Source organism: Mus caroli, unplaced genomic scaffold (genome assembly GCF_978045245.1).
Source record: "Mus caroli unplaced genomic scaffold, Mus_caroli_1 scaffold_2, whole genome shotgun sequence".
NCBI lineage: Eukaryota > Metazoa > Chordata > Mammalia > Rodentia > Muridae > Mus > Mus caroli.
Genome location: NW_028227257.1, coordinates 89,525,814 through 89,549,470, shown reverse-complemented (window position 1 = coordinate 89,549,470; position 23,657 = coordinate 89,525,814). Strand labels below are relative to the sequence as shown.

General features: G+C 47.6%; 1 protein-coding gene and 1 pseudogene across 1 annotated transcript; one reads left to right on the top strand and one right to left on the bottom strand.

The window, feature by feature from the left end:
- Window positions 1–8,104: 8,104 nt before the first annotated feature.
- LOC110306660 (large ribosomal subunit protein P1 pseudogene) lies at window positions 8,105–10,175 on the bottom strand (annotated as a pseudogene).
- Window positions 10,176–13,212: 3,037 nt separating this feature from the next.
- On the top strand, window positions 13,213–23,413 carry Rapsn (receptor associated protein of the synapse). Its single transcript, XM_021155393.3, has 8 exons — window positions 13,213–13,611; window positions 14,167–14,505; window positions 19,293–19,451; window positions 20,403–20,501; window positions 20,580–20,702; window positions 21,139–21,192; window positions 22,526–22,725; window positions 23,136–23,413. Exons 1-8 carry the CDS (start codon window positions 13,420–13,422, stop codon window positions 23,206–23,208), a joined length of 1,239 nt encoding a protein of 412 aa, XP_021011052.1. The 5' UTR covers window positions 13,213–13,419; the 3' UTR covers window positions 23,209–23,413.
- Window positions 23,414–23,657: the final 244 nt, after the last annotated feature.

The window sequence follows — 23,657 nt, the reverse complement described above, 5'->3', positions numbered from 1 at the left end:
TGATGCCCTCATCTAGTGTGTCTGAAGACAGCAACAGTGTACTCATACTTTTTTTTTTTTTTTTTGGTTTTTCGAAACAGGGTTTCTCTGTGTAGCCCTGGCTGTCCTGGAACTCACTTTGTAGACCAGGCCTGCCTCTACCTCCCAAGTGCTGGGAATAAAGGCGTCCGCCACCACACCCGGCTATGGTTTTGTTTGTTTGTTTGTTTTTTGTTTTTTTGTTTTTTTTTTTTAAGGCAGGGTAGTAGAGCTGCTCTCTTAGTCATTCATTACCTTGGGATTGGGATTCTACATTTCTGAGACATATAAATTAAATGGTAGAATGAACATCTTTCAGTTTAATGGCATACCTAAAAGCTATTGCTTTTCTTTCTCGAATTTTATAATGTTTGAAGTCTGATTTTTGTCTCTGTAATACAGATGGTAACTTAAAAACAGTTTGCATTCCCTTATAAAACGCTTCTGTGATGGCCCACTACCTTCAGTGCTTGTTTGTCATCTGTCTGCTGTGACTTTCTTGGTCAGCATATGGGTGTCCTATCAGATGCACATGCTACGTTCATCTAAGCAGCCTGGTCTCTGATTGAGAAAAAGCCACCAGGAAGGAAAACCAGGTTTTCCCTTCACCTCTGGGAATGTCACTCTGATATCATAGCATTTCCCTTGGGAGAGTTGGAGACGTTGTGACTTTCAAGCACTGATTCCTCCTTCTGGAATCTTCTCCATCCCCTACCATCTGGCATTTAAATTACTTTGCTGTGTGGCCTTTGTCTCTCTGCAGGGGAAGCTCCAGTAATAGGGAGGGCTTTTGTTTTTCTAAAGGAAAGTTATCTTGGCTTGAGAAACTGAACTGTCTACTGGGAACAGCACATTTCCTCTCCCAACTATTCCCTTGGACAAGTTCGGAGTTTGGGGCTTGTTTGGTTATCTTTTGAGACAGAGTCTTAATACAGTTCTAACTGATTTGGAACTCTTTATGCAGACCAGGCTGCCCTTGTATTAGAGATCCACCTTCTGCCTCCCAAGTGCTAGATATAAAGACTTATACTGTAGTGTCTGATGAGCTGGGAGAGTTTAAAAGGTAGGAGCCCATCCCTGTGCAATTATCCCATTGGGAGTGGTGCAGCTATTATCCATCCTAAATTGGGAAGGTTCTCATCACTCCAGAGGCCATATTCATGAATGTTTGTTTTCCTAGCCCTTGTTGACTAAGCTACTTTGTGTGTGTATGTTTCAAGACAGGTATCTTAGTTTGGGTTTTATTGCTGTGAATAGACACCATGACCAAGCTCTTACAGGCAAATATTTTATTTGGACTGCCTTACAGTATCAGAGGTTGAGTCCATTATCATCATAGTGGAAGGGTAGCATCATAAAGCATACTTAGTGTTGGAGGAGCCAAGAGTTCTACATCTTGATTTGAAGGCAGCCAGGAAGATACTGGAATTTCATACTGGGCAGAGCCTAAGCCAAAGAGGCCTCAAAGCCCACCTACACAGTGACATACTTCCTCCAGCAAGGCTGCACCTCCTAAAAGTTCCACTCCTTGTGACCAAGCATTCAAACACAGGAAGCTATGGGGGCCAAACCTAATCAAACCACCACAACAGGGTTTTTCTGTGTAGCCCTGGTTGTCTTGCTGCTTAGATCTATAGACCAGGCTGGCCTGGAACTCAGAGATCCACCTGTCTCTGGCATGTGTCACCACCTCTGGCTAGACTAATCTACTTGTAGCAGTTTTTTGCGTTCTGGATATTTTGGATAAATGTAATCACAGGCTTTTAGATAGCCTGCATCCTGGGGTGGCTTCTCCTTTCTCTTCTAAGTCTACACAATGAATAAATAACCTACCAGCTGTCTGTGGCCTTTCCAGCCCTTTGAGCTTGTCTTCTATCTTGTTTCAAAACCATCCGACTTGTGTATGTATCCCTTCCAACCCCACCTTCCCTTCCCCTAATGTGACTTGCCTCATCCTAAAACTCTGTAGAGCAGTGGTTCTCAATCTTCCTAATGCTGTGACAGTTTCTTGTGCTGAGATGATCTCCAACCATAAAAGTGTATTGCTTCTCCCTAACTGCAAAATTGGTACTATTATGAATCTTAATGTGAATATCTGGTATGTAGGATATCTGATGTGACCCCAAAGGGGTTCTGACCTATAGGTTGAGAACCATTGCTCTAGACCTACATCATTCCAGACAGTTTCCCCATTAGCTTCTGTAATTTTTGTTTAAGATTTGCTGGGTGGTGGTGGTTCATGCCTTTAATCCCAGCACTCTGCACGCAGAGGCAGGCATAATCTCTGAATTCAAAGACAGCCTACTCTACCAAGCAAGTTCCAGGATGACCAGGGTTTTATATTGAGAATCCCTGCTTCAAAAACAAAAAAGAAGGAAGACTTAATGTATTTTTTATATGCATGAATGTTTTGCCTGCGTATATGTGTGTGTGCTGGCATATGTGCCTGGTGCCTTGGAAGCTCAGAAGAAGGAGTTGGAACCCCTGAAACTGGAGTTAAAGGTGGTGAGCTGTCAAGTATATGCCAGGAACTAAACCATGTCCTCTGCTTGAACAAGTTCTTTTAACTTCTAAGCCATCTTCTCATCCCTAAATAAAGTAATTTTTAAAATAAAACTGGTTCTTCAGTTCTACCCTAACATTTCAAAAACTATATTTGTCACGCTGCCTTGGTTACTGTTGCTGTGAAGAGCATGTCCAAGGCAGCCTATGAGACGAATTGCGTTAGTTGGGGGTGTGCTTAGTGAGTCTGTGACCATTATGGCAGGAAGGATGGCAGGAGGCAGGTAGGCATGGTGCTGGAGTAGTAGCTGAGAGCTTACATCTTACCGGCAGGTTGAAGGCTGAGAGCAAGAGACTGGGCCTGATGTGGGCTTTTGAAACCTGTGAGCCTACCTCCAGGAACATACGATCTCCAACAAGACCTCGGCTAATCCTTTCAAAGTCATACCATCGAGTAGGGGCCATTCTCATTTAAACCACCACAGCATAGAACATTTGCAATATTACAGTCAGTTGTTGAACTGTTCTAGATGGGTGCTTCTCTGAGGTCTGGAGAGAGCTTAATGGTTCTGCTCTTGCAGAGACTGAGATTCTCTTCCCAGCACCTATATGGTGGTTCACAACTGTCTGTAACTCTAGTTGCGAGGCACCTGAGTGACCCTCTTCTAAGCTTCAAGGACACCAAGCATTTGCATAAAATGAATGTAGTAGTTGAACATTTTGAAAAAATTAGGGTTTAAAAAAGAAAACTTCATAATTCCAGGACATAGAAGGCCAAGGCAGGAGAATCACATTCAAAGCTACCCTGGACTGCATAGAAAAACTCTGGTCTCAAGAAAATGGGCCAGGGAGGTGGTATAGTTTGTAAAGTACTAGACTAGCAAACACCAGACCCTAGATTTGATTCCCAGCATTGGAAAAACTTTATATAATGGCACTCTAGGTTGTAGAGGCCAGAGGGTCCGAAGTGCAAGGACAACCTTAGCTCCAAGACAGGTTTGAGGCCTTTCTGGGCTACATGAGACACTATCTCAGAAAAGGAGGGAGAAAATCAGCTATCACAGCAGCTCCAGTCCCTCCCAGCACCTAGGAATGTGGGGAGATAGAAACTGACCTAGTTAGGGTTTTCATTGTTGGGAAGAGACACCATGACCAAGGCAACTCTTATAAAGGAAAACATTTGATTGAGACTGGCTTATAGAGGTTTAGTCCATTATCATCATGAAAATAAGCATGACAGCAGGCAGGCAGACATGGTGCTAGAGGAGCCAGGAGTTCTGCATCTTGATCTGAAGGTAGCAGGGAGGAGACTTACCTCTCACTGGCCAGACAGGAGCATTGAAACTTCAAAGCTCACCTCCTCAATGGCACTCTTCCTCCAACAAAGCCACACCTAACAATGCTGTTTTCTCTAAGCCAAGCATTCAAACACATAATTCCATGGGGGCTGTCTTAGGGTTTGTATTCCTGCACAAAATATGACCCAAGAAGCAGGCTGGGGAGGAAAGGGTTTATTCAGTTTCCACTTCCACATTGCTGCTCATCACCAAAGGAAGTTAGGGCAAGAACTTGGAGGCAGGAGCTGATGCAGAGGCCATGGAGGGATACTGCTTACTGGATTGCTTCTCCTGGCTTGCTCAGCTTGCTTTCTTATAGAACCCAGGACCATCAGCCCAGGGCGGCACTTTTCACAATGGGCTGGGCCCTCCCCGTCTTCATCACTAATTGAGAAAATGCCTTACAGCTCAAGGAGGTATTTCCTCAAGGGAGGCTCCTTTCTCTGTGATAACTCCAGCTTGTGTCAAGTTGACACACAGAATCAGCCATCACATTCAAACCATCACATTCCATTCCCTGTCTGCATAGGCTTGTAGCCATAATATAATGCAGAATGCATTTAGACCAACTTCAAAACTCCCCATAGTCTATCACAGTTTAAAGGTTCAACATGTCTCCTGAAATTAATCCCCTGTAAAATAAAAAAAGCAGATCACATACTGCCAACATATCATGACACAAACTATATACATTACCAATCCAAAATGGAAGAACAGAAATGTAGTGAGGACCAAAGCAAGACCAAAACCCAGCTCGGCAAATCCCAAACTCCACATTTCCATGTCTGATGGCAAAATGTTCTTCAGATCTTCAGCTCCTTTCAGCTTTGCTGACTACAGCACACTTGTTTTGAGCTGGTTCACTTCCTGTTACCAACTTTCCTTTGGCAGGTATCCCATGGCATCTCTAACCTCTTGGGGTCTCCAAGGCAAACTGAAGAAATACAGTTTTTAGCTTGGCTAATGTGCACCAAAGCTGTCTGCAGAAGCTTTTCCCTACCCCTGCTGCTTGAAGAATTTTCCCTTTCCCTGCCAATGTAAGGAAGTTCAATAGTTCAATACCACCCGGCCCCTTCCCCATCTGAGAGGACTAAGAGGTCATGATGACCATAGCTGCCGGAGCAAGATTAGCTGTTCTCAAAAATTAACTATAACACAGATAACAGTCCTTGGAAACCCTGCCTCAGTTTGAATTCCGAGATAAACCACATACTGCCTTAACCTTGCTGACAAAGTTTTCTGGCATATCAATAGCTGACCCATAAGTTCAAAATGTACTATTGCTTTGTTGACCAAATCATAATAACCCACCTTGGGGACAAGCAAAGTGAGTCACTAGACCAGAGGTAGTTACTGTGCGAACCAACCAATGCCGGAAAAGGTTACTTGCTACACCAATTAGAATAAGACAGCTACACTGTTGCTCATATCTGCTCCTTACAAAGGTATAAAAAGTGTGCTCTTTCTTTGTTCTTGGTCTCTCCTCTGACCTGTGAGCTGGGAGGGGAGTCCCAACATGTTGGATCAATAAAAATCCTCATGCAGTTTGCAGCAATGGCGATCTCCATGGTCTTTGTGAGTGAGGGTCTTTTGACGAACTCCAACAAAACCAGGCTTCACTTTCACAGCTTCACACAATGGCTTTTCTGGTCCTCCATGTACCCCTGTCATATGCCTGGCTTCAGTGGCTTTTGTTTGTTGCAGAGGGAGGTTTTATAACTCCTTTCACACAATGACCTCTCTGCTCCTCCATTCAGAGACATCCCTGAAACATTCTATCCTTGATTCTAAAGCCAGAACCTTGTGGCCAAAGCTGCCAAGTTCTGCTTACTGGGGCTGGAACATGGCCCCCTTGTTTTGTGACATCACCAGCTTTCTGTTTTTGATTTTTTTTTTTTCTTCCTGCCTTTGCTTGGCTGTCCTGAAACTTGCTCTGTAGACAAGCATAGTCTTGATCTTAGAGGTCTGCCTGCCTCTTCCTCTCGAGTGCTGGGATTAAAAGCGTGCAACACCTTGCCTGGACCTAAACTTTGCTTTAATTCCTTTTCACATTATGAAAGCCTACTAGCTGGGGTTTTGCTCCGAGGTCACCACTCCCTTAATTTCATTGAATACCTTTACTCTGTTTATCTCCTTGAACTCAAGGTTTAGCTCCATTCCACTTCCGGTGCCCCTTTAATCCTTGAACTAGACATTGTATTTTTCTTGCTCAGTTTGCTGTTTCATCAAACTGCTTTCATAAGAGTTAACCTTGGGAGTGAGTGAGATGCCTTAGTGGTTAAGAGCACTAGCTGTTCTTTCAGGGGTGCTGAGTTCAATTCCCAGCAACTACATGGTGGCTCACAACCATCTATCTATAAGGGGATTTGATGCCCTCTTCTGGCCTGCAGGTATATATGCAGCAGAGCACTCATACATTAAATTAAAAAACAAAAAGTTAACGTAAGAACCCAGGGGTGGTGGCACACACCTTTAATCCCAGCACTCAGAAGGTAGAGGCAGTAGGATCTCTGAGTGTGAGGTCAGCCTGGTCTATAGAAAAACCCTGCCTAAGAAAAAGCAAAGCAAAAGAAAAAGTTTGCCTTAGGTACTACACAGCAGAGTCTGTGCTAAACTATTCCGAGATTTCCTTTGCCAGTGCAGTTAATCCAAAAGTCTTCACTTTAGCCTCAGGAAAATCTCAGACAAGGACAAAAAGAGCTAAATTCCTTGCCACAAACACTGTCTCTGGGCTACATACTAATGTTCTCTGAAACCCCCTGAGCCAGGCCTCCACAGTTTAAATCACCCTCGGCACCGCTGTCTTCCATATTCTGCTAGGATGGCCCATTAAGCCCCTCTTGAAGCATTCCATTGCTTCCCTAATCCAAAGTTCCCAAATCCACACTCCTCCACACAAGAACATGGCCAGGCCTATCACAGCAATACCCAAGTCCCTGGTATCAACTTCTTAGGGTTTTATTGCTGTCAAGAGACACCATGACCAAGGAAACTTTTTTTTTTTTTTGACCAGAACATCCATTTTTATTGGGCAATACAATCCTTAGTATTCCATGTCAGAAGTGTAGATGTCAAATTGAGGAGAACCTGGAGGCCCAGAACTATTTGAGCTAAACTGAAATAACAGCCTATTTCCAGGCATGCTGTGTCCATTATCCTACATGTGGGTGGCAGGTTACAAGATTTTAAACCCAGGGTCACAATACTATCACTGGGCCATATCAGTTTTTTGTTTCTCTGTGTAGTCCTGGCTGTCCTGGGACTCACTTTGTAGACCAGGCTGGCCTCAAACTCAGAAATCCGCCTGCCTTTGCCTCCCAAGTGCTGGGATTAAAGGCGTGCACCAGCTCAGTTAATTTTGATTCAACCAAAACCATACATAATAAAACTTATCTATTTTGTAGTTCAGGCTGGCCTTGAACGCACTCCCTGGCTTCTTCACTAAGGCAGAGGCAATGGGATACCTGGCACTGTCAGCCCCAGGTCCTAAGGACTGAACTTTCCACATGAAGTTGTAGTCCAAGCCTTGCTGCATGCCTGAATCCTTTAGGCTGCTGGTTTTATAAAAGTTACACCAGTGGACTGGTAGGTTCTCTGGCCCTTCTAGATGCTTCTGTCCATTCCTACTAATCACAGCTTCTGAGATCCTCAAGAACTGCCAAGTTCTTCACACATGAACATCAGGAAACCTAGAGGTATTTTGTTATCCTGGACAGTAAGAGTTAGCTCTCAGCCTGTCAAGCACTTCCAGGGCTTTAATTTTCTTTTTTTTAAGATTTATTTATTAATTTATTATATGTAAGTACACTGTAGCTGTCTTCAGGCACTCCAGAAGAGGGAGTCAGATCTCGTTACGGATGGTTGTGAACCACCATGTGATTGCTGGGATTTGAACTCCGGACCTTCAGAAGAGCAGTCGGGTGCTCTTACCCACTGAGCCATCTCACCAGCCCCATGGGCTTTAATTTTCAAATGGCTGGCACTAAACAGGCTCTCTGAACCGAACAGTCTCTTGAAGGGGCCTTCCTGGAGATAGACCCACCCATTCTCTACCCAGATCGTCCAGTTCTTTTGACCCAGGTCTTATTTTTCATACAACTCATGCTGGCTTTGGTCAAGACCCTCCTTCCCTGACATTTTTTTGGGACCTGCTACCATCTCTGAAACTTCAAGAGCTTTGTGGCTTACAAGTGAGACCAGCCTACCTACAGGTTCAGCTCTTTATTGGACAACTTAACAAAAGCAGTTTAGTCAAAAAGACCAAATCCCATGTCATCTTCAGGCTCCTCGGACTCTTCCTTCTTTGCTTCCACTTTCTTCTCCTCAGCTGGGGCAGCAGCAGTGGATGGAGCAGGACCACCAGCAGGCGCAGCTCCAGCTGCTGGAACGAGCCCACCAGCCCCTACATTGCAGATGAGGCTCCCAATGTTGACATTGGCCAAAGCCTTGGCAAACAAGCCAGGCCAGAAAGGTTCAACGCTGACACCAGCTGCTTTAATGAGGGCATTGATCTTATCCTCCGTGACCATCAACTCGTTGTCGTGCAGGATGAGGGCGGAGTAGATGCAAGCGAGCTCAGAGACGGACGCCGTGTTGTGGACTGCCTGCTCCGTGCTAGTCGCCGGATGAAGCGAGGGCCTCACCCCAATGCGGCCTTTGGCGGCGGCTGAGGAAAAGCCAAGGCAACTCTTATAAAGAACATTTAATTGAGATTGGCTTACAGGTTCAGAGTAAAGTTTAGTCCATTATCATCATGATGGGAAACATGGCAGCATGCAGGAAGACATGGTGCTGGAGGAGCCAAGAGTTCTGCATCTTGATTGGAAGGCAGGAGGGAGGAGGCTGTCTCTCATTGGCCAAACTTGAGCATACCTATAAGACCTCAAAGTCGGCCTGCTCAGTGACACACTTCCTCCAACAAAGCCACACCTACTCCAACCAGGCCACACCTCCTAATAGTGCCATTCCATGTGAGCCAAGCGTTCAAATACATGAGTATATGGGGCTGTGCCTATTCAAACTACCACAGAAGCCAAAGCGTTCCCTTCCCGAGTGATTCTTGGTTGTGTCAAGTTGACAAAACTAACCATCACACTGACCCCAAGAAGAGAACAAAGCAGATGGAAAGATACCTCTGTAGTTTAGAACCTGCATTGCTGCCAGGTGTGGCGAGTGATTTCTTTGAGGCCAGCCTGGTCTTCATAGTTCCCAGACAGCCAGGGCTATGTAGAGAGAATCTGTATCAAATAAACAAACAAATACATATATGTTGTTCACTGCTCTTGAAGAGGACCCATGTTCCTTCATAGAACATCTCATAGCTACTTATGGGCATTCAACACTTGCAAACTCCACAGATGCCTGCATTTATAGGTGCATACCCCTCCCCACATACACATAATAAAAATAATACAGTATAATAAAAATAAATCTTTATAAGTGTTGATATCTTACCCAAATGTTATGTTACCTAAAACAAACAAACAAAAAAACAAAAAACTTTCACTAAAGGTCATGACATGGTCCAAGCATCCAAAGTGGGTAATTTCATGAACACTTACTCAGTTTTGGAAGCTAGAAATTCAAGATGGTCAAGAATAGGTCTCTCTTGAAGTCATTTGTTTTGTTTTGTTTTATTTTGAGACAGCCCTTTGTAGCGTAGGTTGGCCTTAATTCCTTGGACCTGAAGATGGCCTTGAGTTGGTCTCCAGTGTGCACCACACGCTGGGATTCACATGGTCTTCCTTGTGTCTTAAGTTCCCATGATAGGTGTTAAGGCCCACTCCAGTATTATGAAGCTGTTTCCTCTAAATTCAAATGTCCTCTAGGAGGGAATGGAGAGAGAGAGAGACTCAGGACTTGGGGAGCCAAGGAAACTGTAAGGTTATGCAACCTGTGAGCGGGCACTGGGAGGACAGAGGCTCAGTGGTCAGGCTATAAGCTGTGGAGGATGCTCCAGGGATACAGAAGTCCTCATCTGCTGGGGTGAGCTTTCCAGTGAAGAGCTGCCTTTGGTCACCCTGCTCCTGTAAGTAACTGTAATAAAGTCATTGGTTCACTCAAGCTAGACAGGTGAAATCCCTTCTTTGGTCAGTTACTGGTGTCCCATGTACGGTTCCAGGATAAGTGTCTCCTCAGAAAAATACAACAAAGATCTCTTCCTGTGAGGACTGATCAAGGACCTTAGAACAACCAAAGTTTCAACGCTAGGTGTCTCAGTGGTCCCACCTTACAATCATTGGTGGGGGAGAAAGAGCCTTCAGTGGGATCGCCTGCAAGCTGGGCAAGGAGTCCCGTGATGAGGCTTCTGGGAGTCATCCCTATACCAAGTGGGTGTTATGATGGAACTGCCTAAATCACCCGTGCTCCAGGGAGCACTGGTTAATCAGGGTAAACCTGGGTGGGCACCAAAGAAATAGTTTCAGGGCCTGAAATAGTTTCAGGTTAAGAGCCTGGCTGCTCTTCCAGAGGACGGCAGTTCAATCCCCTGCTCATAACTGCCTGTAACTCCAGTTCCTGAGGATCTAATGTCCTCTTCTGACCTCTGTGAGCTCCTGCACATGCACACTTTATATTTTTTTAAATTTTTAAAATTTGTTAAAATATCTAATAAAAAAATGTTTAAAAAAAAAATTGTTGAATGTGAGTGCTCGGCTGCATATACATCCACAAGCCAGAAGAGGGCATCAGATCTCCGTGTAGATTATGAGTCACCGTGTGTTTGCTGGGAATTCAACTCAAGCCCTCTGGAAGAGCAACCACTGCTCTTAACCTCTGAGCCATCTCACCAGCCCCACAACGCACAGGTTTTTGAGACAGGGTTTCCCTTTGTAGCTTTAGATGACCTGGAACTTTCTATGTAGACCAGGCTGGCCTACGTGCTATGCTATGTAGACCTGCCTCTCAAGTGCTGGCCTTGAAAGTGTATATACCACCACACACGCTAAATATACTTTTTAAAAAACAGATCCACCCAAGTCTACCTGGTAAAAGGACACTTTATATTTCCCCTGAAGAAGCCACACAGTCCCTATTACCTACTTCACTTTGCCTTAATTAGCTTTTTTTAAAAAAATAATAAATAATTTTAAATTTTTTTAATTAGCTTTTTTTTTTTTTTTTTTTTTTTTTGGTTTTTTTGAGACAGGGTTTCTCTGTGTAGCCCTGGCTGTCCTGGAACTCACTTTGTAGACCAGGCTAGCCTAGAACTCAGAAATCTGCCTGCCTGCCTCTGCCTCCCAAGTGCTGGGATTAAAAGCATGCGCCATCACTGCCCGGTGGGATTTTTTTTATTTTTTTATTTTTTATTTTTTATTTTTATTTTTTTTGGTTTTTCGAGACAGGGTTTCTCTGTGTAGCCCTGGCTGTCCTGGAACTCACTCTGTAGACCAGGCTGGCCTCGAACTCAGAAATCCGCCTGCCTCTGCCTCCCAAGTGCTGGGATTAAAGGCGTGCACCACCACCGCCCGGCGGGATTTTTTTTAAATAAACTTTTTTAAAAAGATTTTTTTTTCATTGTATGTGCACTGGTGTTTTGCCTGCATGTATGAAGGTGTCATATCTCCTGGAGATGGATCACAGCCCACCTTAACTAGCTCTTTAAAGACTATTTCCACATATGGCTGCATTGTGAGGAAGGGGTTAGGCCTTCATGATATGGATCTAGGATGGGAGAGACACTATAGCCATAATTAGGGAGGACTGATGGGGACTGCTCATGAGTACACACTTCTGAAGATAGTGGCAGTCCAGCACCACTGTGACAGTGGGCTGCAGTGTTTGGTATTAGAGCTCACGGTTAGAGATGCTGTCAAACCAGCTGGCATTGGAATTGGGGGATTTTTCTTATTTATTGTGCCCATGTGTAATGCACACACTCATACGGGAGTCGGAGGACAACTTATAGGAGTCTGTTCGTCCGGTTACGGTTACGTGACTTCCAGGGATGGAACTCGGGTGGTTATGCTTGGCAGCAAATGCTGTCACACCATCTCACCAGCCCCTGGGATTGGGACACTTTGTGAATCTTCAATGACCAGATTGTGGCCTCTGGTCATCATTTTGTCAAGGGGTAGTATCATCTCTTCTCACTAACACGCTGTTTCCTTCACACTAGACACTGCTCTAAGTCCTTGTCAGTCAGCAGGTCCTCCAGTTCTGTGGGAATCCTGTGAACTAGGTGCCGTCAACCTTTCTTCTCCAGGGCCAGCAATGCGCCCAAATTCTCTATGCTCACACAGCTAATACAGAAATACAGCAAGCAGGGCCAGGCTGGTGCCCATTGCTGTGCTGTGCTGTGCTGTGCTGTGCTGTGCTGTGCTGTGCTGTGCTGTGCTGTACTGTGCTGTGCTGTGCCGTGCTGTGTGAGAGCCACACACCACTATGAGAGTTTAACTATCCTTGCCTTGTAGAGGAGGAAGCAGGCTCAGAGAGCTACATGATTTGCTTAAGGGAGTTAGGAGGAAACCAGGCCTCCCACCAACTGGCTAGGTGTTAGGAACAGTGTGGACATGTGCCCAGGTAAGTGTCTATGTGATGGGTAAAATGAGAAAATAAAATGGGGGAGGAACTGGGAAGAAAAGAGGTGAAGCTGGGCTGTGATGGTGCATGCCTTTAATCCCAGCACTCAGGAGGCTGAGACAGGTAGATCTTTCAGTTCGAGGCCATCCTGGTGTAGAGTGAGTTCCAGAACAGCCAGAGCTATGCAGAGAAACCCTGTCTTGGGGGGATGGGGTGGAATGTTCCATTAGCCAGGTACAATGGCTCACTCCTTTGGTCCCAGCTCTTGGGAGGCAGTCAGGCAGATGTCTGAGTTTGAGGCTACCCTGGCTTACAAAGTAAGTTCCAGGACAGCCAGGGTACACAGAGAAATCTTGTCTCAAAACAGAAAGAGAGAGAGACAGAGAGACAGAGAGAGGGAGAGAGGGAGAGACAGAGTGAGGGGAGAGAGAGAGAGAGAGAGAGAGAGAGAGAGAGAGAGAGAGAGAGAGAGAGAGAGAGAGGAAAAAGGAAAACAAAACAAAACAAAAAGAACCAAGAAGCAGCAGCAGGGTGAACATTCATCTCCTCTCCCTGATGCCCAGTGTCCTGCCTGCTGTCCTGCTGTCAAAACCTCTGGCCTAAGGCTTGCCTGCATCCTGGCAGACAGCCTTTGACAAGGCTTCCAAAGAGCGTAACCTGCCAGGGGCACCAAGGCCAGTGTCAGAAGTGTCAAAGGGGACATCAAACAGGTTCTCTCTCGGGTGGTGCAGTGCCTATATCCCTGGGACAGCTACCTTTCAGCTTGGAGTGGGTGCAGCAGGAACCCTCGTGACCTTGCTGCTGACATTCCTCAGAAACCACGTGGCTCCAACTGGCAGGGACAGCTGCAGACAGGGGCTGAACCAGCCTTGTTCCCAGGGTGGCGCCCGTTGTCCATCCAGGCCCTGCTTAGCTTTTTGCCTGGTGTTGCTCCCCCCACCCCCACTCCCCAGAGATCAGCCGACACCGTGGGTCCAACACCATGAGGGTCTAAAGACACCTAGCCAGCCACGGTCTTTCCGAGTGGCCAGGCTGTGGGAAGATGGGGCAGGACCAGACAAAGCAACAGATTGAAAAAGGACTGCAGCTGTACCAGTCCAACCAGACAGAGAAGGCACTGCAGGTGTGGATGAAGGTGCTGGAGAAGGGCTCCGACCTCGTGGGCCGCTTCCGGGTGCTGGGCTGCTTGGTAACAGCTCACTCGGAGATGGGCCGCTACAAAGAGATGCTGAAGGTACACATTACCCTTCCAGGGTGCTGTGGGAGGGCCCAGGTGCTGTGAGAAGATTGGGAACAGGACTGGGCAGCTTCTAACTCCCAGACACCCTTGTATCTTCCTGAGTGAGAACCCTCTGTGTCTCATAGGCTAGTGTCTGGTCTGAAGTTTTGAATATGCATGGGAGATCCTGAGTCTTAGTTGGCTGGGTATCTTCAGAGTCAGGCCTGTGGCCTTTGATGTCAATGATGTTCACAGGCATCCAGGGATCTTAAGCCCAGACCTCCAAGTCTAGATTTTAGTCTGCTGCTTGCTGCCTGGAGGAACAGGCTCCAAGTTTGAGGGTCAGGCTGGTCAGTGGTAGACTCCAGATCTGAGGCTGGGAGTGAAAGTGTATGTCTACCCTGAGCTTTGGTTAGAGCTTCTCTGCTGTGACTGGAGCCTGGGAGGATGGATCTGAGGTGGTGGAAACTCTTGAGTCCGAGCTTCGGGGTCTGCCATTCTCTCTGGCTGTGGCAGCCAGGGAGTGCAGCCTTGCTGACTGTTGTCTACCTGTTCCCTCCCCGGGGTCAGTTTGCCGTGGTCCAGATTGATACTGCTCGGGGGCTGGAAGATGCTGACTTCCTGCTCGAAAGCTACCTGAACCTGGCGCGCAGCAATGAGAAGCTATGTGAGTTCCACAAAACCATCTCCTACTGCAAGACCTGCCTCGGCCTGCCTGGCACCAGGGCTGGTGCCCAGCTTGGGGGTCAGGTCAGCCTGAGCATGGGCAATGCTTTCCTGGGCCTCAGCCTCTTCCAGAAGGCCCTGGAGAGCTTTGAGAAGGCCCTGCGCTATGCCCACAACAACGATGACACCATGCTGGAGTGCCGTGTCTGCTGCAGCCTGGGCAGTTTCTACGCCCAGGTCAAGGTGGGCCTGGTCCCTTTGTGGGGGATGGGGGAAAGGATAATGGGGGATTTGAGGTTCCCTGAGAATCTCTTGTGTGTGTGTGTGTGTGTGTGTGTGTGTGTGTGGTGGTGGGGGGCGGGGGTGTTCATACTGTTTATATATGATAAATATTCTCTACTTTCTCTGGCCAAAAGTTCTTTTGAAACAATGCCATCAACCTTAGCCAATTGGAGAACAGAATTATCTGACCCACCCATCCTGCAAATGGGCCCCCCAGGTGGCATGGGTTTTAAACTGGCCAATGAACCTGCCTTGCTCACCTGGATGGGATGCATGGTTCTTGGTGCCAGTGATGAAGTTGGTCAGGGAGCACTTCTGCAGCACGGACAGGTCCACAAACTCTGGCATCCATGAACTCACCGGTGGGATTTGTAGAGGCTGGACCTGCTTCCTCCAGGTCCAGCACAAGAAAGCCCTGAGGGCCTCTTAGGAACCACATACTTCTCTGGGCACTGCCCTCAGCCCTCCTTTTGGAAATGGGTTCAGTGAATGAGAAACTCCAGGTAAGGCAGGGCCGTGAATCACACCTCCATCTCTCAGATGAACTGGAAGACAGGGAAGCCCTTGTATAAGAACAAGTTGTCTTTCTGTCTAGTCTTGGGCAAGTACCTACTTCTCTGGACTTTGAGATATCTGTGTATAAATGAGGAAGAACAGGACTCACGGCAGTGATGTAAAGTTTCATTAGTCCAATATTTACTGGCAGGGGTGGGGATTGGAGAGATGGGTCAGTGGTTAAGAGCGCTTGCTGCTCTTGCAGAGGACCCAAGTTTGGTTCCCGGCACTGACATGGTGGCTCACAACTGCCTGTAACTACAGTTTCCATGGATCCCATGCCTCTCCTGTCATCTGCAGGCTGCTGCATGTGCATGGTACACATACATGCTCCCAGGCCACACGCCATACACTTTTTAAAAAAGATTTATTTATTTATATGTAAGTACACTGTAGCTGTCTTTAGACACACCAGAAGAGGGCATCAGATCCTGTTACAGATGGTTGTGGTTGCTGGGAATTGAACTCAGGACCTTCAGAAGAGCAGTCAGTGCTCTTACCCACTGAGCCATCTCACCAGCCCTGCCATACACTTAATATCAAATAAATACTTGAAAAAATATTTACTGAGCTGGGTAGCACTCATGAAGCAGAGGCAGGCAGATCTCTATGATCTGTGATCTATCTGTGAGGCCAGCCTGGTCTAGAGTGAGTTCCAGAATGGCCAGGGCTACACACACAAAGAAACCCTGTCTCAAAAAACTAAAAACAAGCCAGGCATGGTGTTGCACCCCTTTAATCCCAGCACTTGGGAGGCAGAGGCAGGTGGATTGCTGAGTTCAAGGCCAGCCTGATCTACAGAGTGAGTTCCAGAACAGCCAGGGCTACACAGAGAAACCCTGTTTTGAAACAAACAAACAAAAAACAAATAAACACACACAAAAAACAACAAAAGAAAATTATTATTATTGTTATTTTTACTGAGGATCAACTACATCTCATGAACTGTTGTTGGGCCCCGTGTTTGTAACAACAAAGACAACGGCAGGGTCTCTTAGGAAGCTCCGTACTGTCTGGATGAGAAGAACAGTTAACGCTATCAGGAAGTTGGTTGTTCATCACGTGAAGAAGAGTGGGCAGTACCAGGATGAGGAGTCAGGGCATCATTCTTTGTAGACCAGGCTGGCCTCGAACTCAGAAATCTGCCTGCCTCTGCCTCCCGAGTGCTGGGATTAAAGGCGTGCGTCACCACGCCTGGCCCGGGGCACCATTTTTAAGAGAGTGGTCAGAAGGCCTCAGTGAGTGGTGGTGAAGGAGAAGGGTGAACCAGGCAGAGATCCCAGGAATAAGTGTCAGGCAAAGTGCGGCCAAGGGAGAGGGAGGCCACCGAGAGGACAGTGACATAGGAGGCGAGGTGTGAACTTATTGGTAGGGTCAGTGACCAAAAGCTTCCCATTTCCAGGATTTCAGTGGGTCTCAGGCAGCCTAGTGTAATCCCAGATGTACATGAGAAATGGCTGTGGGTGTTTTACCTACGTGTGTGTCTGAGTACCACATGCGTGCATTGCTTGTGGACACTAGAAAATGGCATTGGAAGCACAGAGGTGGTGAGCTGCCACTTGGATGCTGGAAATCAAAACCAGGTCCACTGGAAGAGCAGCCAGTGCCCTTACCTGCTGAGCCATCGCCTCTCTAGCTTCAAGCTTTGGGCGAATTTCTTTAAGATTCATTTATTTTGTTTATATAAGCACACCATAGCTGTCTTCAGACACATCAGAAGAGAGGACATTGACATCGGATCCCATTACAGATGGTGGTTAGCTGCCACGTAGTTGATGGGATTTGAACTCTGGAAGAGCAGTCAGTGCTCTTAACTGCTGAGCCATCTCTCCAGCCCCCGCTTTGAGAGAATTTTAGGTGCTGGCACATGGTAAATACTTTGTCCCTCAAAAAGGGAAAGTAATATAAGAAGGTGTAATGTTACAGTGAATTTCCATGTACCCATTACTTAGATGTACCAATTATTCATATTCTGCGACTTTTGGTGTACATAGTTTAACTGTTGTATTAGAAACTGTTGTATTGTATTATATCTGCTGTATTGTAGTATTGACATGAGGCTGAGAGTGCAGCATGATCTGTGCAGTGCTTGCCGAGTGCTCACAAAGTTCCTAGCACTGCATAACTGAGTGCAGTAGCCCAGGCCTCTGATCCCAGCTCTGGGGAAGCAGAGCAAAGAGGATCAGAAGTTGAAGGTCATTGTTAACTGACAATGAGTTCCAAGGCAAGCCTGGGCTACGTGAGCTCTGTCTTAAAAGGAAGGGAGAGAGGGAGGGAGAAAAATTGTTTACACCTCACTATTTTTCCTTTATTTTTATTGTATTTCTTAGACTTACTTTATTTCCCATGTAAGAGTGTTTGCCTGCATGTTATTGCACTGTATATGTGTCTGTGCTCCAAGAGGCCAGAAGAGGGCATCAGATTCCCTGGGATTGGAATTACAGATGTGGGTGCTGGGAATCAAACCCAAGCCCTCTGCAAAAGCAGCAAGTGTTCTAAACCGCTGAGCCACCTCGCCTCTCCAGCCCAGCATCTCATTTTTGACTCTGAAGTACTTCTATTCGCATCACTAAAATCTAAACAGGATCTTTGTTTTTCAGTGACCCGCTCTTACATAACTACAATAACTGTCCACACACACACACCAACATTATCATAATCTCAGAATAGCAGCCAAATAATTCCTGAATGCCATCTCTATTTACATTTCTTTGCAAAATACTTCCCTTACTCTCAGCTTGTTGAATGCAGAATACAGCCAGAGCTACACAGCCAGTGGCTTATTGTGTCTTTTATGACTTTGAACAGAACATTCTGGCTCTCCCTTTTATTTTCCATGACACATTAAACAAACCAGGTTACCTGCTTTGTAGAATGTCACATCTCATTTCTCCATCTCGATTTTGTGTTTCCTTGAGGCGTCCTGAGATCCCTCATTTATCTCCAGTGATTGTGGTAAGATGAGGTCACACCTCTGGGGTAAGGATGCCGTTAGACATATCTGTGTCCTGCTTTTCCCATTTATTTGCTTGTTTGTTGATGGTTTCATCCTGGCTGTCCTGGAACTCACTCTGTAGACCAGGCTGTCTGTGCTACTAAATCTTCTCAGATCCCAGAACACCTGGAACTTACACAGCAGGGCTATTTCTAACCCAAACCTAAGTGTTTAGGAGTTCCTTCCCCCTGACTGTAAGCCCAGGCCTTCTTTCTTACAGATGGAAAATTTGGGTCCATTTGCTTGGTTGGTTGGGTAGGTGGTTTGGTGAGTGGTAAAGACAGGGTCTTGTGGAACCAGACCAGCCTCCAATTCCACATATAGCCGAGGCTGGCCTTAAACTCCTGATTCTCCTGCCTCTACTTTCTGGGTGCTGGGATTCCGGGTGAGCATGTTACACTTGGCCTTGCTGTTAGGTTTTTAAATGAGGTAAGAAATGCCAGGACTTTTTTGTATGTAGTAGATGGTCAGGTAGAAAGATCTTCATGACGGAGGGTAGGGGCTTGGGGTGGGGGTTGGTTCCCATCGTACGGACCAGGCACAGAAAGGGAACCACGATGTAGATAGGCGACGCAGCTAGTAATGGACAAGGGCACTCCTGAACCCCTGCTTCCCCCATGAGTGGAAGGTAGGCATTGATAGGTTTGAGAGGGAAGCACTCAAGAAGGATTTGCCGGCCTCCATCACCCCGATCTGATGTTCTTTGGTGCTGATGGTGGAGCACTGTCTTTGAGCCCACAGGAGTCATGTTTGCTTCTGAAGCCAAGAAGCCATCGAGGGCTGCATGAGAGGAAAAGCCAGCTGTGTCTTTGCCTTTTCGTTTAGTGAACAACTATTTATTGTGCATCAGCGAAGTCTAAGAACCGTGTTTGGCTGTTGGCATCCAGCAGCAATCTCAAGAAGCCATACTTGTGTGCTGGTTTCCCCTTCCCCCTGGATTGTGCTTACTGCTGGAAGTTGAAATGAGTGAACAGGCGGACCATGAGCCCTGTGCTGCATATCGGTGACCTCAGTACTCAGGAGGCAAAGCAGGAAGACCACAAGTTTGCACCTCCTCTGAGCAACATAAAAAATACAAACAAACAAACAAACAAACATGGTGGTTCCCTGGATGTCACAGATCCCAGGCCTGGAGCCCTGGGTTTGGGTCCGTTCCTACCACTCAATGTGTCCCCCTCCTGTTCTGTGTCCCCTGCAGGACTATGAGAAAGCCCTGTTCTTTCCCTGCAAGGCTGCAGAGCTTGTCAACGACTATGGCAAAGGCTGGAGCCTCAAATATCGGGCCATGAGTCAGTACCACATGGCTGTGGCCTACCGCCTGCTGGGCCACCTGGGCAGTGCCATGGAGTGTTGTGAGGTGGGACAGCTGGGGAGCATGCAGGGGGCAGGGGTGGGAGAGGCTCTCAGGCCTGGTCACAGCCCATGGATTCCCTCAAAGGCTTGCCAATAATCACCGGAAGGCCTCATTCCCTTCCAGTCCATCCTCATGGCCAGGAGCTTCCCTGTCCCCAGCAGCCTCTGTGGACCACTTTGAAAGGAAACCACAAGGGCTGGAGATGTAGCTCAGCTGACAGAGTGCTTGCCTAGCGTGTACAAAGCCCTGGGTTCAACCCTTAGCCCTATATAAAACCGGGTTTAGGAATGCATGCCTAAAATACCAGCACTTGGTAGGTGGAGACAGGATCAGACGTTCAAGGCCTAGCTGGGCTATATGAGAGTGTCTTTTTTAAAAAAGAACAACAACAACAAAAAATTAGTGAAACAGAGACATACGATGTTGTCTGTAACCCCAGCACTCAGGAGCCAAACACTGTGATCACTTAGGGTGAGACTAGCCTGGACTGCATTCAAAGCTCTTGGGCCGGAAAAAAACAAAAACAAAAGAAAAAAGAAAAGGCTTGGGGGGCTCTTCAGTCTCAGAGCAGTTCCAGCTCTCAAGCCCATGCCATTCTCCAATCTCTCTCTCTCTCTCTCTCTCTCTCTCTCTCTCTCACACACACACACACACACACACACACACACACACACACACAGAGAGAGAGAAAAGAGAGCAGGTCTTGAAGTTCCCCTCTCAGGTTCCACATCGCTTCCTCCTCCCATCCCCATGACGGTGCTTCTTTCTCTCTGACCTGAGTCTTGGTTTCCCTCTGTCAGACAGTACTGCGAGCTTAGTGGTTCAGTGCAAGAGGCCTCAGCAACCACAAGAGGATGTGGTGATCCTAGCTGTCCCTTCTAAGGGACCGCTGGGTATAGGGCACCCCATAGTAGGGTCACATGAGCTTGCCTGAGCGGCCAGCCTCCCTTGCAGGAGTCCATGAAGATTGCCCTGCAGCATGGTGACCGCCCGCTACAGGCACTCTGTCTGCTCTGCTTTGCCGATATCCATCGGAGCCGTGGGGACCTGGAGGTGAGATCACCAGGATGAGGTGGGCGGGGGGACCTCGGGCCTGGAGCACCTCAAATCCAACCCTGCTTGGCTCTGCAGACAGCCTTCCCTCGGTACGACTCCGCTATGAGCATCATGACGGAGATCGGAAACCGCCTCGGGCAGGTGCACGTGCTGCTGGGTGTGGCCAAGTGCTGGATGGCCCGGAAGGTGCAAGACAAGGTGAGGCCAGACCCTTTCCCGTGGCTAAAGCTCACTTGCATGCTCCCAATCTGGGGCTGTTCAACCAACACTGGGGGTACAGTGTTGGGCTCGTCCCTTATTTAACATCTGCCTCACCCTGCTGCCATGAGACCTAAACAGTCAAAGAAGGTCCATGTCTCGCCCAGGGACCCACAGCTTATAAGGGGCCAGAGCTAGCATTTAAACCGTATATTCTTAAATTCCCTTTAACTCTCCCATAGCATCCCATGAGCAGTCACGTTCTGCCCATCCTGTCAGCATAAACTAAGGCTCCGTCTCTTCTGCTGCCTTCCCACAGGGCAATGCCCCCTGCTGCCCCCCCCCCCAATTCCCCAGTACCCCAGGCCTACTTTTCCTTGTTTTGGCTCTGAACGAAACAGATTACCCACAACTCTGGCTTCTGCTCACCTTCCAGGCTTTGGATGCCATTGAGAAAGCCCAGGACTTGGCTGAAGAGGTTGGAAATAAGGTCAGACATGATTATGTCCCCTGGGTCGGGCTGAGGTCAGGAGCCAAAGGAGGGAAACTGGATGTGCTGGCACACGCCTGCAATCCCTCCACTTGGGTGGAGGAGACAGGAGACAAGGTTATCCTTGACTACGTAGTGAGCTGGAAGCCAGCTTGGGATACAGGAGACCCTGCTTAAGCTCTGAGCCCTCTGACCCTCTGGAAGGTGCTTGCGGTCACTCCAACAGCTTTGATCTCAACCTTCCTCCCAGAGAATATTTCTGGGGGCAGGCAGGCATTTCATACCTTGGAGAGTTGCTGAGTTCATAGTGGCCTCTCAGTTCCATGGAGTAGATGTCTTCTTCATGGGTATTAGACATGCACACATATGTACACACATATATGCAAGCAAAAACACTTGTACACTTTTTTTTTAAATCTTAAAAACAAAACCAAGATAACAACCCTAACAATGTCCTCTAGTCCTCAAAAGCTGGGCATCCTCATAAATATTAAATACAGCCTTCCTTCCCTGTGAGTGTTCTCATGCTATAGATGAGGCCCAAGGTCCCCAGCTACCAGCTATATACCCATAGTACATGTAGCTTCTTCAGATGTCTCAGCTGTATCCAGATCTTTTTTTTTTTTTAAAAGACTTATTTATTTATTATATGTAAGTACACTGTAGCTGTCTTCAGACACTCCAGAAGAGGGCACCAGATCTCGTTACGGATGGTTGTAAGCCACCATGTGGTTGCTGGGATTTGAACTCTGGACCTTTGGAAGAGCAGTCGGGTGCTCTTACCCACTGAGCCATCTCACCAGCCCCTGTATCCAGATCTTAAAGTCTTGGAGAAAGCTTTGTGTCTCCCAAAGTCTTCTAGAAAATGTGCATCTCTGTGGCTCTGGGGCACAGCCCAACTAAGATGCCGAAGTCTGTTTGCTTTGGGCTGGACCACAACCACTCATGTTTATCCGGGTATCTGGCTGATCAGAAATGCACATTCAGTAAAAATAGGAAACACATTAGTTATTGTAGAGGCAACATAGCAGCAGGTTTGGTCAATGAAGTCCTTCAGAAATATGGTATGGTGGGCACACCTGTTTCAGCACTTGGGAGGTAGACTCAGAAGGATCAGGAGTTCTAGGCCAGCCTGGGCTATATTTATGAGCCCCTAATCTGTGTTTCTTCTCATCTCTGGACTTACCCACTGTCTGTTCAAAGGGAATCCAAGGCTAGGGTGGGCAGGCTATTTCTCCCAGGACGCACAGCAAGGCAAGGGTGTGGTGGGAAAGGCACCGTCTTAGCCCCGCCCCTCGTCGAATCCCTCATGGGATCTGTCCCCCTGCCTTAGCTGAGCCAGCTCAAGCTGCATTGCCTGAGTGAGAGCATCTACCGCAGCAAAGGGCTGCAGCGTGAGCTGCGCACGCACGTAGTGAGGTTCCACGAGTGCGTGGAGGAGACTGAGCTCTACTGCGGCCTCTGTGGTGAGTCCATCGGGGAGAGGAACAGCCGGCTGCAGGCCCTGCCCTGCTCCCACATCTTTCATCTCAGGTGAGTCCTCCGCTGGGTGGACAGGAACCCCCAAATCACACTGACGATATTAAATCGTCAGTCTTGGTTCCTTGGGGCCTCGGTGTGTTCTCACAATTTCCCACCAACTACCGACTCTCCCTCTAGTTCCGTGGGGCGGGGTCATTCTTACCATCATCCCAAGGGGAATTCAGAAGGGGCCCCTTCAAGTCAGCTCCCAGGACCAGACTTGCCTTGGGGTGGCAGCAGATGCCAACTTTGCCCCAGCTTGGAAGCCTTTGGGGCAGGGCGGGCAGGAAGTGAGCAGAGTCCAGAAGAGCCTTCTCTCCCACTAGACAGTGACCTCCTAGTCTGGAAGGGAGGAAGATACAAGCCAGGGCCTGAAGTTAAGTCTGGTCTAGGTGAGTGAACGCAGCCCCCTACCTCCACAGATGCCTGCAAAACAATGGCACTAGGAGCTGCCCCAACTGCCGCCGCTCCTCCATGAAGCCAGGCTTTGTGTGACTTCAGCGGCTATCCTGGGTTTCCACACAACCTCCCCTGGCTCCTTCTCCACCATCAAGCCCGAGGCCCTGGTGAAATTCTAGGGTATCGGCCAGGTCCTCCATAGCCAACTCAGGGCCAGAGGCCTGCCTGCTGCTCCTCTGGGCCTAGCTCCCCTCCCCTGCCTCTTTCTACGTTGTTCTTTATAGAAAAATAAAATGTTTGTACCTGGTGCAAGTGATTCTGACCCTTCTTCTTCGTGGAGGCTTCTCCAGACACGGCCTCACTCCATACATGTTGTGAGACTTTCTGTTGACCCACCTTAACAATTAAGTTACCAAGAGAACTGGAGACAAGGTCCCTGCTGCTGAGATATCACACACACACATACACACACACACACACACACACACACACACACACACACCAAGAAAACTGTAGATAAGATCCCTGCTGCTGAGATCTCTCTC

Coding starts and splice junctions, on each gene's coding strand:
- Rapsn (XM_021155393.3), top strand. CDS start 13,420: ATGGGGCAGGACCAGACAAAGCAACAGATTGAAAAAGGACTGCAGCTG. Junction 20,703..21,138: donor CCCGGAAGGTGCAAGACAAG/GTGAGGCCAGAC, acceptor CTCACCTTCCAG/GCTTTGGATGCCATTGAGAA. Junction 21,193..22,525: donor CTGAAGAGGTTGGAAATAAG/GTCAGACATGAT, acceptor CCCCTGCCTTAG/CTGAGCCAGCTCAAGCTGCA.